The following is an 18,581-nucleotide window of genomic DNA, read 5'->3' as shown; positions in this document are numbered from 1 at the left end:
CCAGGGATTCAGTAACTACAGGTATCATCATGCTTTTGATGAAGAGATGCTGCGGCGCCAATTTAAATCTCATATTTTGACATCATATTTGTAATTGGTTTTGAACATGTAACTTTTGACAAATGTAAACTTTCAATTATATATATATGATGGTTGTATTGCTTTCTTTACTATGTATTCACTTGTTATGTTACCACATGAAGTCATCCGCCCCTGAACGTTTCCGTCGTTCAGGTTTGGGGGTGTGACAGATGTTAATACCCTCCTATGGTCACTTAGTTCATACGAGTTATTTAAAATCAAGATGGAACAGACAGTCGAATGAGTGATTCTTCCCTAAGCCCATAACCAAACAAGGAACAGGAAATGAGGCAAAAGTCACACATTCCACTGCCTACTGCACATTAATTGCATATAACCTTGGTGTATATACTATAATCATATAGTTACCAACCCTTAAGACTGTTTGAAGAGTATATTACTACGTGAGTGAGTCGTTGTTTTCTACATGTAAGTTCTTATAACCATACTAATATGACGGATAACGTGATACGACCTTCTTTGGAAGTCAGTATCGTTAATGATATTTGTCACCCCAAAACAACTGTAACACCCCCGTCTGGCACGTATCACAATATTGTCCGCTTTGGGCCACTCGGCACGAGGACTTCCCAGGGGGTCACCCATCCCGGTACTACTCCCGCCCGAGCACGCTTAACTGCAGAGTTCTTATGGGATCTGCTGCCCTCACGGCTTTAAAACGCGTTGTGATAAGGAAGGTATCCACACCCCTTATAAGGAATGCTTAGTTCTCCTTTCCAGCCGATGTGGGATCAGATCTAACCCACTTTCACCCCCCATTATAGGATTCGATGCCCCCGTCGAACACATCGACCCGTGCCCTAGCTCTGATACCATTTGTAACACCCCCCTCTGGCACGTATCACAATATTGTCCGCTTTGGACCACTCGTCACGAGGACTTCCCAGGGGGTCACCCATCCCGGTACTACTCCCGCCCGAGCACGTTTAACTGAAGAGTTCTTATGGGATCTGCTGCCCTCACGGCCTTAAAACGCGTTGTGATAGGGAAGGTATCCACACCCCTTATAAGGAATGCTTAGTTCTCCTTTCCAGCCGATGTGGGATCAGATCTAACCCACTTTAAGTATCAGAGCTAGGGCACGGGTCGATGTGTTCGACGGGGGCGTCGAACCCTATAATGGGGGGTGAAAGTGGGTTAGATCTGATCCCACATCGGCTAGAAAGGAGAACTAAGCATTCCTTATAAGGGGTGTGGATACCTTCCCTATCACAACGCGTTTTAAAGCCGTAAGGGCAGCAGATCCCATAAGAACTCTGCAGTTAAGCGTGCTCGGGCGGGAGTAGTACCGGGATGGGTGACCCCCTGGGAAGTCTTCGTGCCGAGTGGCTCAAAGCGGACAATATTGTGATACGTGCCAGGGGGGTGTTACAAATGGTATCAGAGCTAGGGCACGGGTCGATGTGTTCGACGGGGACGTCGAACCCTATAATGGGGGGTGAAAGTGGGTTAGATCTGATCCCACATCGGCTGGAAAGGAGAACTAAGCATTCCTTATAAGGGGTGTGGTTTCCTTCCCTATCACAACGCGTTTTAAAGCCGTGAGGGCAGCAGATCCCATAAGAACTCTGATGGGTGACCCCCTGGGAAGTCCTCGTGCCGAGTGGCCCAAAGCGGACAATATTGTGATACGTGCCAGAGGGGGGTGTTACAACAACTATAGCTAACAGTCAAGGTGTAGGATTGTCAGTACCTTATAGATCTATACCCAAACTCACGCTCTCCCTCCAGGAGACTCTGGTTCATAAGCTAGGACTTCTGTTGGTACTTAGGTAAGTACTCGAAGATGTGTCTCACAAATTTATTGCCTCAACGAGTTCACCAGTAATATAGTGAAAAACCTTTTAGTAAATAAAACTGTAATTTTTCCATATACATGTTTATAATGATAAATATTGTGAACTGGCCCATAAATTATACATATTATAATTTATATGCATGTTATATATGTAATGAAAACCTTGTTATTTTAAAAACTTTAAGAGTTTATAAATTTGGTAATAACGTTTATTTAGTATTTTTGCGTAAAATGTTTATAAAATATAAATAAACATAATAAGCGATTTTATATTTCTAAACACAATATTTATTGTGTTTTACTTGTATCCCCCCCCACCCCCACCCCCACCCCCGCGCGCGCCAAACATAGAAAAAGTTTGGAAAAATATAGGGGTATAAACTCACCTCGAGTGTGATAACGGTTTTGTTAACGGGATAGAAACGGTGACCTTCGATTTAGAACACGTAACGATAGCTGTATCCAAAACTTATAGCTTGAAAAGAAGAAGAATGTCTCCCGAAATTGTTTGATCTTGGAAATGAAAAGGAAATGAGTTTATACTTGAGAGAGAATGGGAAAGTTTTTGTTTACTGGTGTCGAAAAGTGACAAATGATTTCTATTATGTATATTAAATAGGAAGGAAATATGAGGAAGTGATATGAAGTTTACGTTGGTAACTATATTATATCATCTTGGGAAGATAAATTAAGATAAGCTATCTAGATATTTAAGAGGGGTTTGCGTCCAAGTTTTCACCAAAAACCATTGAGATTTCAGTCCTTAGCATAAGGATTTTCGGCCATAATGGGCCATAACAAATAGATTTCGATCATGGCTTCCTTAAGGAAGTGATTTCGGTCATGCAACACCGAAAAAACCTTTTGAACCTGACTTAAAACCGAAAAATACCTTCCCTAAGATTCCTTAAATCGAAAACACCATCTTTTCTTAAATTCTTGGATCGAAAACTAATATATGGTGGGTTATTTCATGGTTTTAAGTTTAAACTTTCAACTTATATTTATTTATACTAACCTAAATTAACTTAGGTGTCAATCCATGCTTAATTACTAGCTTATAAACATGCTCACTTGGCTATAGATGATGCAATGTTACTAGGATTTCAATGTGGTTTCACTTATACTTGGTTAGGGAAGGGCCCGAGGAATGCTTATATATATGTTTCCGGACTAGGGTTCGATGTCGGGCGGTACCCGATGAATGTATGTATGTTTAGTTATACTTGTTGTATGTGTGATACGTGTATGTTCCTGGTTAGGGAAGTGAGTGTGGGCGGGGTCCTGTATCTCACCGCTAGCTGAGTGTGGATGGGGTTTCATATCTCATCATTAGCATAGTAGAGGCGGGGCCCATGATAGGCGAGGCCTTAGGACTGGAACTGATAGTATTGTGTATGTTTTATTTATGTGCTAGCATGATTATGTTATTTTACTTGTATATGTATAGTGGGCAAGGCCCAGTGATAGGTAGGTCCTGGGATAAACAGATTTGTATACCGAGCGAAGCTCGATGCAAGGCAGGGCCTGATGCCAGGCAGAGCCTGATGCCGGGAAGGGACCGAGGAAGAGGTAGGGGCCCAAAATATGTGATTATGTGTATGGTATGTTGTAGTATGGGGAACTCACTAAACTTCATGCTTACGATTTTCAATTTTGGTTTCACGTACTTCTAGTTGCAAAGAGAAGAGCTCAGGATGATTGCATTGCACACAACATGGTGTTTAGCTTGGGATGTTTACTCTAATGTTTTGATTTGGAAACTCTGACAATAATGTTTTGTAATACTTTGACTCATGTTTTCATGGAATGGTTTGATAATTATGGTTTTATTTAATGGTTTAGAACAAATTTTTTGGTCATGATAGGATGTTTCACATTCTAACATATAAAAGATGGCTCTGATACCACTGTTGGGTTTTAATAGGAAATAAAAGTTTGTTTTTCACAAAAACTGGCAACGGAAGACTTTAAAAATAACAAGTTTATTTTTAGTTCATAACAAAACCGAACCATCATGGATCCATTTATAGAGGTTAGAATGAAATAAAACTAACCATAGGATGTTTTAGAAATAAACTTTGAAGCCTTTGAACCTACTTGGTTTTTAGGGTGTTGATGAAGATAGCAAAAATCAAAGTGTATGATTTCTCTACAAGTATCCACCATCAAGAGTAAGGCACTTGGAATGCTAGTTTCTTCTTGTATTCTTGAGTGTCTAAAGCCTTTAAGTGCTTAACTTAAGTAAGCAATAAAAGGAACAACTCAAGTGGTCTTCTAAACACCAAAGTAAAGCACTAAACTTCAAAGGTTTGGTGCTTCTTCATAGTCATGGTGTTAGAGGGAAGATAGAAGATAAAACTTGTACATTTCTCATACATAAGACACTATTATAGTCCATGAGAGGTAAGGCCCAACCATTAAAATAATCTAAAGTAATGGTAGCTTTTAGAAGGATGTGAGACAAAAGGTGGAAGGTTGAAAAGCAACCTCCCACACCATCATTATGTTTTAGCTATGCCTCTTTAAAAATAAAGATTCTTTATTTTTTTATAAACTCCAAGTTTATAAAATATAAACTGTGTACTAGTTTAAAATATTGTGCATGACTTATTAATTCATACCATATGACATAATAACTAGTAATACTCTTTTATAATTATTATTTTCTCGAAACAATAATTATTCCCTAATTAAACTACAAGAATTGATATTATTTATTAATAATAAATATACAAAATGTGCCAATTTGATAAATGTGTGACCCTATAGGATCATATAGTATTAGCAGTATCACTTTATAATGATTCTTGGGCATATAGATCCAACAGGTGGGGTATCATGTCTTTAGGGTTCAGGTGAGCCTTCTAACTATACTTTGTAAGATGCTAGTTATCTTTGTGACTTTAGCATGTGCATGTTGGGTTGGGCCCATTTATCATATGTTGGGTTGGGCCCGGTTACTATATGTTGGATTGGGCCTATTTATATTTATATGTTGGGTTATGCCTATTTGCATGATTGGATTGGACTCATTTATATGTATGTTGGGCTAGGCCTATTTGCATGATTGGGTTGGGCCTATTTGTATGTACGTTGGGTTGGGCCCGTTTGTATGGTATGTGATATTTTGGGGAACTCACTAAGTTTCTTGCTTACAGTTTGTGGTTCAATATTTTTCAGGTACTTCCAGTTTCAAAGGGAAAGGTCTGGCTTGACTGCACAACATCCCCTGATGGCTTTTCCACATTGATTATATTTGTTTTACTCTGATTTTTGAAATATACAATTCACTCTTTGGAACTGGAACAAATGGTTGTATGGAATTAATTATTTAAAAATAAAAATTTTAATCGGTATTTTTGGGATGTAACATTTCTCTTATGCGACCGCCAAATATTGGTCCAAGGACAAGTTGTCCATTTTGGTTGTTAGTTGGTCGATGTCACCCGAACTACTTACCACCACTTTTTCCCTTTCGTTTGGTCTGTCTCTTCCCGTGGGACGAGTGGCTCTTGGAACCTCAAAATGCTCCTCTTCATTGAGTTCAGTTCTAACATGTGTATTGGGAAATTGACTATGTGTCATTTCGGATGTTTTGGTTCTTTTAGAAGAACCATCCATAAACGTTTCAGAAGTTTCGACGTCTTGCCATTTTTTTTACAATTTCACAATATTCCAAACATGTAGAAATTTTAAATTCAACCTTTATGAATCCAATATAGTTCAAGAACTTCTTGCAAATGTGTTTTCGTCATTTGTATCACTTTGCCATTGCCATTTGACACTCAAAAACACTCCATTAAACTCCGTCACAACTTTGTTAACGTTTCTCCACTTTGAGTAAATTTGGTCCTTTTATCCGGAAATCTCCAAGATTCATTTCCACAAGAAAACGCCTTGTAATTTTCCGAAAAAAAGTTTGACAATATTGGTAGTTTCCAACCACCAGATCTTCAAAAACATCCACCCACACACGAGCCAACGCCTTTCTTCCCGTCGCAGTCCATTCCCTTGGAGCCGCTTTTTCAGTTTTCTTGGGTTGTGGTCGAATCTCTTCCGACTCTGATTCTGTTTCAGGGATGACTTCGGGTTCTCCTTGAGTTTGAAATTGGGTTTAGATATTGATTGGGAAGTCGGGAACATGGTCAAATGGGGTGAAGTCGTTTTCCATTTGTGATTGGAGTTGGATGACAAGTTCATTTGTTGTTGGTTTTGAAATTGATGTTGATTTTGGAATTGAGGTTGATTTTCATATTGATGATGGTTTTGGACTTGATATGGATAGTAAACACCACCAAAGTGTAAATTTAGAGGTGTATAAATAGGTCGATCACTTTGGTTTTGGACGAAATTTGATGAAGAATGTGAAATTGGGTTTGTGTCTTGCATGTTTCTTTTGGTATTTTTTTGGAGTTTTTGGGTTGAAAGGAGAAGATATTTTTTTCACAAAAATGAGGTTGTTTGAATGAAAAATTGAAGGTAAAGGGGGATGAAATATGGTATAGTAGTATTTATATAGCGTAGGAAAAGGGTAATTTTTGAAACTTTTTTGAAAAAAAATAAAAACGGTGATATTTGACCAAAAAAACGGTCACAAATTTTTAAATCACCCAAACCCGACACTCACTCTCGAGTTGCCGAACCGAGCTTGGCATGCCAAGGGGTCGGCCGAGTGTTCAGCGAGGCCACTCCGTCCGGTCTTATAGTAAGTTATTTTCATTTGGTGGTGATTTTATGGTTGTTGGTACATAATATTAACATCTGCTATTTGAAGAAGGCTACCAAAGACTTAGGAAAAAATGAAGGGAATTTACGGGTTGGGAGAACTTTTATTTTGGGTGTAGAGCGTTTAAAGGAATGAAGGCGTGCTATGCATATTGCATGGTAGGCATTATGAATGTAAGTATGTTGCTATTTCATACATTTAATTAAATTTAAGTTGAATAACATTTATATATATGAAGCGAAGGGAGATATAGTTGATACAATTTACAGCAAGCCTTGCTTCTGATATCAGTATTTAGTATTTATTTACAGTAGTAGTAGTATTATCAATGATGCAAAGCCCCGATTGTGCAGCGATCACTGCTCTACAACTGCAATCAACAAGTAATTATATATAAAGACCACCTCCAAAAATGTTAGTCTATGCAAATGCCCTCCACTCCTTCCTCATATAAGAAAAAAAAAAAAAAGAGAGAGAGAGACTTACGGTGTTTTGGTAATGATCCCATGGCCTGCAACCCCATCTATGTTGTCAAGGAGTTTTGCTACTTCAGCTGCAGCCACAATAATATTACACCATACAAACACCATATTTGTATTCATATTCATATCCATATAATATTTTACTTATTAGGGAATGAAATAGAGTGAGTACCAAGGTTGGGTATAGGGGATGTAAATATGACATCAAGAACATTATGTCCTTCTCTTGTCACTACTGGAAAATCACCCCCCGTGGGACCCGCATGCCCTCTCCCTATGCATGCTCTTCTCCATACCTTACACACACAACAGAAGATGGATGTATTATCCTTCTTTCCTTTTTCCCAATTATAACTCAATTACTTTTCTTTTCTTTTGTTTTGCATACCTCAGCATCACCTACAAAAAGGTCATCAATCTCTTCTGCAGTCTCCATCCACCCCACCTGAAATGTAACTCTTAACCATAATAATTATATACATATAAATACATGCTCCCTGAGTTTAGCTTTTTTTTTTTTTTTTTTTTTTTTGCAATTTTCGTCCCAAAATGTTTTCTCCTGGCTTTTTGCTTGCTTAATGGAACAAGTAAAATGAGATTCACCTTTTTTCAAATTTATTTTTTTTTATTTAAATTTAATTGCGTAAATTGTTTTTCATTTAACCTGGAACAATGTGCTAATTTCTTCCTGATTTCACTTATCATAACAGAAAACTCACAACAAATGAAGAATTGCAGCTTCAATGGATTCAAAATTCAGAAAAATAATATCAAAAAGACAACCCTACCCTAGCAATTCAACAAAAAGATGCCACAAAATGTTCTCACCACTACTTCTTATACTGACAAAAACAGACCCAATGCAAGACTTTTCCCAAATTACCCCTCAACCATTTTCTTCCCTTTTCTTGCATACGTGTAATTAAGTGGAGGCTTAGCACAATGACTAAAATCGTTAAGCTTCTTCAAGCAAAATAAGGACCAAAATGGCTACAGAAAACCTTATGTGGACTAAAATTGGAAAAATAAGCTAAACTCAAGGACCATAAATGTAGTCTTATATATATTATAGAGATGAAGTTAATTTTATTTTCAATCATTATCAGCTACAGAGACTTACAGAGTTGACTAAAACAGGAATCGAACCCTCAACACCACTTTTGTACTGTTTTTCAGTCACCATTAGAACTAGATTCTTTGTCACATCTAATATTTTCTGTACACAACATAACATAACATAACATGTTATTAGTATTTCCCTCATAACAACAATAAACCAAGAAACATAAATAATGATTAAACACTAGAAGGTTCTACTTTTCTTTATTATGCAATATCGTTTCACCTTTTTACAAATTTATGAACAAATTGGATTCTAAGACAATATGCAACCACATCTTTTGACAATGAAAGAGTGTGAAACATTGTTGCATAATTACACATCTAACCCTGTTTTAAATTTTCAATTTTGAACTGTTTCCAAATTATAGGTTAATGCAATGTGCAGTTTTAACTCCACTATATACACTATTTAAAAAAAAAAAAAAAAAAGTTTAATGACCTTCTCTTCGATTATAGACTCATCCCCCTCAAGTCTCTGGCGCCCAATAACTGCATTTAGGCTTACTTCTTCCATGATGTCAGCATCATTGAATGTAAAATCAATCTACAACTCAAAAAGCGACTATATTTATCGTTCATAAAAATAAAATAAAATAAATAACTAACCACTCTAATTTACTAAGGAAAACTGATTAATCAATGTCTTGGACATGGACATGTATGTTATAGGAATGATTTGAAGGGTATTTTGGGTAAGGACACAAAAGAAAGTGACAAAAGTGCATTCACACACTTGTAAACTATGTTGGTACTGATGCAAGGGTACTCCTGCTTTTGCTGCATCACTTGCACTTCCAACAGATCTGCAGCATCACTCAAAGGAAAAAAAACAAGATTCAACAATCACAGAAAAAAAAAAAAAAAAAAAAGTTCCAACACAACACATATATCTAAAATCTAAATAAAGAATTAGACTTACGTGGGTATTCCTACAACATCTTTTAATTGACCAACACCAAGTTTCTGACCCAAATAATGTATTGCCAACGATGAGGCTGCACCAGACCCTAATCCAACCACCATGCCACTTTCCACATATGAATCCACCTGTATCAAATAGTATTAATCATCACACTCGAATATCACAAAATCAGAATCCAATTCCCAAAAATGTTTCCAGTTACCTAAATCGGTTTCGGTTATATACAATGTTAGAAAAGAAAGACGTGTTACAATCTACTTGCGCGTATTTAAGAAATTCATGTAATTTTTCCACAACATATTGAATTAATCGATGAGGTATTTGGTTGTAGATACGTATCGAACACGGTTAGATAGATGAGCATTCAAATCAGATTTCAAATAGGAAGTGCGAATTTAAAAATGAAAAGTTTTGAAATTACCGTGTGTTTAGCAGCTTCAAAGAGTAATGCATTGCTGTGACTGGAACTTGAGCTTGAGCTTGAGCAAGCAATTAGAGATATGGAATTGAGTTTGGGTTTGCATCTACTTATAGTCGTTAATCGGTGATGTGTGGAACGGCTTCGCAAGTTCAGATAGGACGGAAAGGAATGAATGATCGCCATGCTCGGCTCTTGTCCTCCGTAACTCTATCCCACCTTTTCAATTCCATCCCCTTTCAAAACAAACATTTTTGTTTTTATGGCACCTTAATTGTGAAATCTATCTTTATATCGTATAAAAAATGTCAATAAATACAAATAATTACTTTTTATTGTTGTTTTAATTGGAACTTTTATATTCGTTACCTCTAACACGTTAATAATTTCTACTTTTAATTATATGTATTATAATAAATTAAATGAATGTTTTTTTTGTCACATATTATATTTTTATTCAATTTGCTAAATATTATTTTATAGTTATTTTGAATTAATTTTTTTTTCAAATGTTCTTATATAAGTTTTTTTTATTTTAATAAATTTTACATAATACTTTAATATAATAATTAAAATAATATATGAGTTTTTTTTTTTTAATTTTAATAAATTTTACATAATACTTTAATATAATAATTAAAATAATATACTTTAATAAATGAAAGTTTTTTTTTGCCATATGTTTTATTTTCATTTAATTTGTCAAATGTTATTTTGAATTAATTTTTTTTTTCCACATATCATTTTATGAGTTTTTTTTTTTTTTTTTTTTTTTAATAAATATCACATAATATTTTAATGTAATAATACAATCAACATAATAATAAATGAATATCAATTTCATTAATAAACTTACATTTTTATTTCAAAATTTCGATATTAAAGCTCATTAGTTTATTTTGTTTATTTATTTAAATTTAAAAGATAAAAAAGTCAATTTTAATAATTTTTTTTTAATTTTCTTATAAATCCAAAGTTTTTAAATATTTAGACTTTTATATTTAATTTTTTTTAGCTAACCCATATAATACATGATTTTTACACTTAGGTGTTGTTTGTTTTTTCTGAGGCAATATGTCTGCAGTCTACGGACCACATCTGTAGACCTCTGCAGTAGAAGAGGTGGATCAAACGTCTGCAGTCTGAAAAAAGAATTTTGTTTGTTTTTTAACATCTGCGGGCTACTAAAATAACTGACATCTAAATAAACTGATTTTTTTTTAACTTCAAAGTGCTTTTTTAATATTTTCATGATTTGTTATAAATAATTAACAAATCTAGATCAATTTTGTGTATTATTATATAAAAAATAAAAATAAAATTTATATGAACTAACGTATATATCTGATAAAAAGCCAACAACTTTTGTTGCAAAGTTATAACTAAACATTATAATTAGTATAAATGGATGAAAATAAACTTCGATTTTTTCAATTAAATCTATTAAAAACGTACAATAATTATTTTATTGAGAAATTGACGATACTATATTAAATAATGTTTTATAAAATTTGACAAAAAATATAAGAATATATATTATGATTTTTTTTACATATTTATATAAATAACTTCAACGACTATTATTGTAATAAATATTTATTTATAAATTTGTCAAAAATATCATGTTTGTATCGTCAAACGTTTTTTTTAAGTTTTGTAATTTTTTTTTAAATTGTTTATCATTAATAAAGTTGGAAAAAAATATAAATTAAAAAAACTTTTAAAAAAAATAAAAATATATGTTTTTTTTAGGCTAAAAGATGTCTGAAGATGTTAGAAGACTATGGTCCTCATCTGCACCAAGAAGATGGCGCGCATACATTTTAATGTCTGCAGTCTTCAAAAAAACAAACAGTCTGCGAAGACTAATGTTTGAGCATGGTCTGCGAGGCGCACACAAAAGAGACCACACAGCTCTGCAGACAAAAAACAAACACCACCTTAATATCTAATAAAAAATCATTCGACATAAGGTTAAAACGGTTTAAAACAAACTCGTAGATTTCATGAAATAATATATTTATTATTCAAAATATAATATTGTTTTAAATAGAATGACCACTTTTGGTAATTTACCACTATCAATTTAACCATTTTTTGGAACAAAATGTATAATATCTGCTTAGTTCAAAATATATGACTTTTGAACTGTATACCTAACGGATATGGTTATATGTTAACCATACCATGCGGTGGAGTGATGCGAAAGTGTGTATACCTAACGGATATGGTTATATGTTCACTATACCATGCGGTAGAGTGATGCGACAGTGAGCATGACGGATCAAGGCTTAGATAAAAGGGGGAGGGGCCTCCAATGATGTGAAATATTTTACATTACTTATATGTTAAATAGGATTAAAAGAAAAAAAAATATAATTGTAAGGCTCGACAAACAATTAGCCTAACTCTTCAAAAGATTGAATGTAGGGGCACAAACATTGGGTTCTTGGTTTTTTGTTTTTGACCGTAGGCAACAACAAAAAAACTTCCAAATTTTATTCCAAAAAACTCTAAAAATATTATATTATGGTGATATAACTCCCTTTTGGCACTAGCGTTTTCTTCAAATCCTAAATTTTATAACATTTGTTGCTTAAAAGGTCCAAAAAAATCTCAAAATTTTCAAATGTTTTTAATGTTTTTTTGTTTAATCATTTATATATGTACAAAGGACCTTTTGATTTCTGTTTTTGATCCACCACTAGTTGGCACATATAAAAGTTTAGTTTTTGTGTACCAAAAAATTATATTGGTAACAAAGGGATAATAATTAAAAGGGTAATATATTTTTCGATTTGTACAAATTTTATCACTAAGTTTTTTTTTTCATCCACATTTACCCTTTCAACTTGTTAAACTATATACATTAAGACGTTCATTTGGTATAGATATGAAAGTATGGAGAGTTGATCTTCTATTTTAAGGACTTAATGAAAAAGTTGGACATCAAGTGCTACGCCGAGTGTAAGCTTTGACCATTGATTTTTTGAATGTTGACTTTTTGAACTTTGACCGTTGATTTTGATCATGTTTGATTTTAGGTCAAATTGAGGATTTTTTGCTGTAGATTGAGACTTGGTCCCTATTTGTTATATAGGTGACCTGTACAGTCGGTTATTAGATATGTGATCAGTATCTTCTAGACTGCAAAGTGAGGCTTTTCACAATACTTGTACTGCAGTATGCGTCCTTGTATGTAGGATGTTGCTATAGTGTAGTGATCTGCTAGATTTAGTATTTATGTATGATTACATGTATGTGCTGGTTATTGATTATGTCACACCCCGGCCGTCGGCGGAAACACCGGATGGTGTAACGTCATTTCTCGTATCATAGTTATTAACATCTTGAAAACACATGCATTTTAAAATACGTCAACATAAAGTTGGTGAGTTCACAGGTTTTGACTCCATATAAAAATAATACATTTTCCAAGTTCAAAAGTATAGTTTTGAAAGTATTATTTTGAGTTTCTAACATTTAGTATATATATATATATATATATATATATATATATATATATATATATATATATATATATATATATCCTAGGTATAATGGTTTACTTACCAAATAAGTATATACCTATAAGTCTCATATATTATAAATATAAATGTTTGTAATTCCATACAAACTAAGTTGCTACGTATAAATCTTATTTCAATTCTATACGAGTAAAACCGCTACGTATAAATCTATTTCAATTCTATACGAGTAAGTAGGATAGGTATAGTGGTCTACTTAATATACAAGTAATATACCTACTAGATTCATATACTTAGATATAAGTCTATGGGAAACTTATACTTAACATTCATACTTATATATCGACAAAGTATAATGCTTCTAAAGTTATGCTATCATGAGTCTGTAACTACAAATGTACGACTTGGTTTTACACCTCTTGTTATTATTACAAGGATCACACCTTACGGTAGTACAAGGATTACACCTTGCGCTAGTACAAGGATCACACCTTGCGGTAGTTTCCGCACGTTTCATCGACGCCGGAACATTAAAAAATAAAAGGATAGTTCATCATGTAACGACCAAAAACTTCAACAAAATTTAAACTTTTCAAAAACATCCCAATTCATTAAGTTATTACAAAAAGGTTTTTAATACATTTATTATCAGAGTATTCCAGGTCCACATCATAAAACATAAACACGAGGAGCGGTACGATCACGCATTTACCTTGCCACGGTCTCCTGAAGAACCTGAAAAACATTAAACCACAACTGTAAGCCCGAAAGCTTAGTGAGATACCCCCACAATACCAACCACATATACCATACACATAACATACTATATCATATCGAATCACAGAACAACCATGCATATCGGGTCTACTGTGTGACTGGTCTGCCGTGTCGGGCCTTCAGTCCACCTGGTCCACCCTCCGAGTCCAGTCATGTCCCTCAAGTCTGCAGTGTGGTTGGTCCGCCCGCACCGGGCCTTCAACCCACCTGGTCCACTCTCTGAGTCTACAGTATGACTGGTCCGCCCGCATCGGGCCTTCAGTCGGCCTGGTCCACTCTCCGAGCCTCGGCACGTCTGGTCCGCCCTCGTGGGGCCTACAGCCTATCCGGCCCGCTCGCTAGGCCTTCGGAACAACCGGTCCGCCCTGGGTATCTTGGCCTACAGCATGAAGCAGGACCCGCCTCAACCCAACTCCAGTCCAAACAACCATGCACACATAAATATACAATCACATAACAATTCATATTCAATCAAACCGATCTAGCATATCACGTAACACAACATACTCTAAGCAAGATACCGACCTAACCGGTCACTAGCATAGCATCACCCTACATATCAGGAAACCGACCTTAACCAGTTCTCTAGCATATATCATCCTAGCTACCAGGATGCACACATATCAAAGCAATAACATAACAACAAATACCCGAATCTCAATCCGATAAAGGGCCGACCTTGGTGCCTTAGACCCTGTTGATATAGTGAGGATAACTCACCTCGAAACTGCCGGCTGAACGGATAACTCAAGCTGCTCTGACTACTGGTAGGATCTCCACCACTCGCCAACCACCAATACACTGAACTTAAAACAATATTCAAAAATTACCAAAATGCCTTGGAAATCAACTGGTCAACCCTTGGTCAAAGTTAAAGTCAAAGTCTACCCCTAACTGAATCTACTCGCCGAGTCAACCCGATGACTCGCCGAGTCCCCATACACAGAACCTCCTTCAATTTGCGACCCACCTCGCCGAGTTATCCCTTGACTCACCAAGTCACATCCCTTCCAAAAGAAACTTGGACCCTACGACCAGACTCGCCGAGTCCAAGAACAGACTCGCCGAGTCTACGACTATCTTCAACCTACTCGCCGAGTTGTTCTTACAACTCGCCGAGTTCCAGGCCATCTTCATCCAACTCGCTGAGTTGTTCTTCCAACTCGCCGAGTTCCAGCCTTTTTTCAAGCAACTCGCCGAATCCACCCATGTGACTCGCCGAGTACCACCGGTTCTGAATCCATACAGAGGCTTTCCAAGCCATGCAGATGATCCAAACCATAGATCTACCCCTCCTAAGGCCATCCATCACGTAAAGTGGCAATATTTACGTGAATCCAAGGAGATCTAGGCATTTTCACTCTAGGGTTTGGGTTTTGGGACAAGATAGCTCCATCAATCACTCAAAAACAGGGACCTTTATGCATTCTAACCCTCCTCCATTCCATATCTGAGGTAGCAACCTCAAATCTAACCTCTAAACTCCAATACATCAAAAGATATGATCTCTAACACCTCCAAAAATGATGAATCTAGATAATAGCAGTTCAAACAATGAAGTAATACCTCAAAAGGATGCTCCAAGAGAAGGTTAATTCGAATCCTTGCAAAGCCCTTTGATCCAAGTCTCTTCTCCTTCAAGATTTCTTCAACAATCACTTCCCCAAGCTCCAAATGCACTCAAATCCTTCACAATCACGTATCTAGGGTTTCTGGACTTCAAGGGAGATCAAAGAGGCTGGGGAGAGGGTATAATGTCCTTTAAATAGGGCTCATCCTCCGGATTTAGGGTTTTCTCCACTCAGCGCCTACTCGCCGAGTCCAGCCTTGGACTCGCCGAGTTGGCCACTTAATACGCGACCTGAGTCACGACCCTACTCGCCGAGTCCACCCATGGACTCGCCGAGTTGCCCTTTTAAATTTACACTTTTAGCCCTTCAACTCTACTCTTGATATTCCGGGATGTTACAATTCTCCCCCACTTAAATTAGGCTTCGTCCTCGAAGCCTGCGACAACTCAACTTCTGGAAATTCTCTTGCATTACAAGTCCTGGCATTAACCGAACCAGGTTCCTGAAAGCACAGCCATGGAAACCAGAAACTCACTCTCTCCTTTCTTGCGGTGTCCTGACCACCGTCACAAGCCGGCCACCGGCTTTACCCTCTGATAACCACAGCTAACAACTGAGTACCACCCATGATTCAACACTACTCCAAATCACAACCATCACTCGACCCATATGAGCTAGAAATAACCATGCACCACAAGATTCCCGATCCGAGTCCAACTCTATCCATTCCATGTTGACAGAAAGACACATTCTTCAGAGCAACTCCCATGAGTTCTCCTTTTGCAATCACATGCACATGCTGAACTAGCTCTAGCACCCTCAGGTTAGGAAAACCCATCAAACTGATGTCCCTCAAAACATCCCTCAGGATGAACCATTACTACACAATTCCTTCACCAAAATCAAGCTGGGAATCCAAAACTCCATCCCTGCATCCCTTACGAGTCTCTTGACTTAACACCATCGGAATTTCCTTCCGTGACCTCGGCAGACATCCAAACCGGATGTGATTCCATATCACCGCCGCATACACTACACAATAGCCATAATTGAAACACCTCAATCATAATTTCGCACTACTGATTTCACTTTCGTGACTTACACTCCCCACCTCAGAGCTACATTCCTTTTCTTTTTCCTTACCAAGGAGATTCATTTGGCTGCCTTGATACTACCACAAGTGCCACGGTGCTAACCCAATACTACACCATTTCCTTATGGCATAACCGCTATCCCATGCACCTTACATACTCTGAATCCACTCGCGAAGACTCTCAAGTCATCACTACCTCCACTGATCGTGATCAATATCCAAGGCCAGACCTTGCAGCGTTAACATATCGCGACATACTCAATTCATTTCCTCGCACCGATCTAACGACACATGCAGAGTCTTCAGCATGACTGGACCGCCTTACGAGGCCTTAAGCTAAACTGGACCACTCTCATAACCTTCAGCAGACCTGGACCGCCCTCCAGGGCCTTCAGTCTAGCTGGATCGTTCACCGAGCCTTCGGCCTGACTGGTACGCTTACTGGCCTTCAGTCTATCTGGACCGCTCAACAAGCAATCAACATTCCAAGTTACTCCTTCGGAAAACTCCTCCCATGCATACTGTTCTAGCCCTCTAGGGTTCCGAACTCTACCGCCATCCCATATACTCAGTCCCGGCCCAATCCTAGGCCTTCCACAATCAATCGTTAATGGTCTGAATCCCGCCCCGCACGCCTACCATTTACTCATACCCGCCAATGCCCTTGGCTGACCGAGACACTACTAAATCCCATGCAGCTAAACAACCTTTCATACTCGACAATCCTCCGAAGAATTCTCCAATTCTCCCCCACTTAGAGCAGTAACTATCAACCACCGGTCGCCATCACCGACCTCCCGCAACAACCCTTCCCGACACATACTCTTTCACACGAACCGTTTCCCACTAACACGAGCAACCTTCACCAATCGCATATCAATACTGATGATCCCGACATGAAAGAACTCGATCCTCCGCTAACCACTCCTCAGCCTGCAGCTGCTACCCAATATCCATACCAACACCCGATTCCCACGAACAACCCTCATGAAAGATAACCAACGAATTTCCCATCACTAAATCGATAACTAAGCCATAACCCTCAAAACCAAAGAATACAATACCGAAATCCACACAACAAGACTAGAAGATAAACAATACTCCACAATAATCATAAAATAATAAGACATCAAGAAGAACATACCCGCAGTTGCATCCGGCATTGCCCTGACCTCCTCCGCTGAAAGCTGAAAAGCACGACCCTGAGCCCTTGGGGGCTCTGATCCACCCTGACCTTCACTTGTGATCCTCAAAGTAGTCGGTGCTGGAGCCTGCATCGGTCCTGCAGCAAGCTGTGGGCAGTTGACCCTCAAGTGCCCAACCTGATGACAATGATAACAAATCCTCAAATCCCGAACCGGCGCTGACTGCCGACAATCCCTCGCATAGTGCCCCTCCTTTCTGCACTTGCAGCATGCACCACCGGACCGACAAACTCAGGTGTGACCCCTCCCACACTTCCAACAAGTGTGGCTGCTCTGATCTCCCAATCTAGAATCGACGGTCTTAGACCGTTTCGGCGTCGGTTGCGACTGCACCGGAGCCTGCCTCAGCTCACACAACTGCAACTCAATCTCTAACTCGCGCTGCCTGGCGGCCTCCTACAACTCCAACAAAGTCTTGCACCTCTGCGTAGACACAAACCGTCTGATATCCCTCTTGAGTATTGTAACGCCCGCAGATCCGGGCTAGTCAATTTAGAGGCAATAGGGGTCAAAAATGACTTTTTGACAAAATATTATTTAGAATGAATAGTCTTAACCAATTTTTATAATATGTCACAAGGTTTCCGTACATATAAAGAACGCCGAAATCCGAGTTATAACGAAGAAGTTATGGCCCGCCGAAGTTTTACGGCAAAACCGGCACGACACCGGAAGACGTAAATAGTGAATTTACGATAGAAGACTTTTTATCCTTAGCAATCTAAACAAAATTCGTAGAATATGTTAAACTAAGAGCGTCGATAAAAAGAACGCCCAAATCTGACTTCGTATGAGGAAGTTATGATTTTTCTAAGATTCGGCTTAGCAGTGTACAGCCCGAAACTCGAATTTTAGTTCGAGCGGTTTTTGGCTT

At 37.6% G+C, this 18,581-nt stretch overlaps 1 protein-coding gene across 1 annotated transcript; it reads right to left on the bottom strand.

Annotated features, from left to right (window-relative positions):
- Positions 1-6,836: 6,836 nt before the first annotated feature.
- Positions 6,837-9,832, bottom strand: LOC145047153 (NagB/RpiA/CoA transferase-like superfamily protein). Its single transcript, XM_078995388.1, has 9 exons — positions 9,577-9,832; positions 9,153-9,280; positions 8,967-9,036; positions 8,673-8,777; positions 8,232-8,327; positions 7,500-7,556; positions 7,284-7,407; positions 7,116-7,182; positions 6,837-6,999 (listed from the first exon to the last, which is right to left on the bottom strand). Exons 1-9 carry the CDS (start codon positions 9,757-9,759, stop codon positions 6,924-6,926), a joined length of 906 nt encoding a protein of 301 aa, XP_078851514.1. The 5' UTR covers positions 9,760-9,832; the 3' UTR covers positions 6,837-6,923.
- Between the last annotated feature and the right edge of the window lie 8,749 nt (positions 9,833-18,581).

Source organism: Lactuca saligna, chromosome 1 (assembly GCF_052625555.1).
Source record: "Lactuca saligna cultivar CGN05327 chromosome 1, ASM5262555v1, whole genome shotgun sequence".
NCBI lineage: Eukaryota > Viridiplantae > Streptophyta > Magnoliopsida > Asterales > Asteraceae > Lactuca > Lactuca saligna.
Note: the sequence above shows the minus strand (reverse complement) of the source record. Positions and strands in the feature narration are given on the sequence as shown.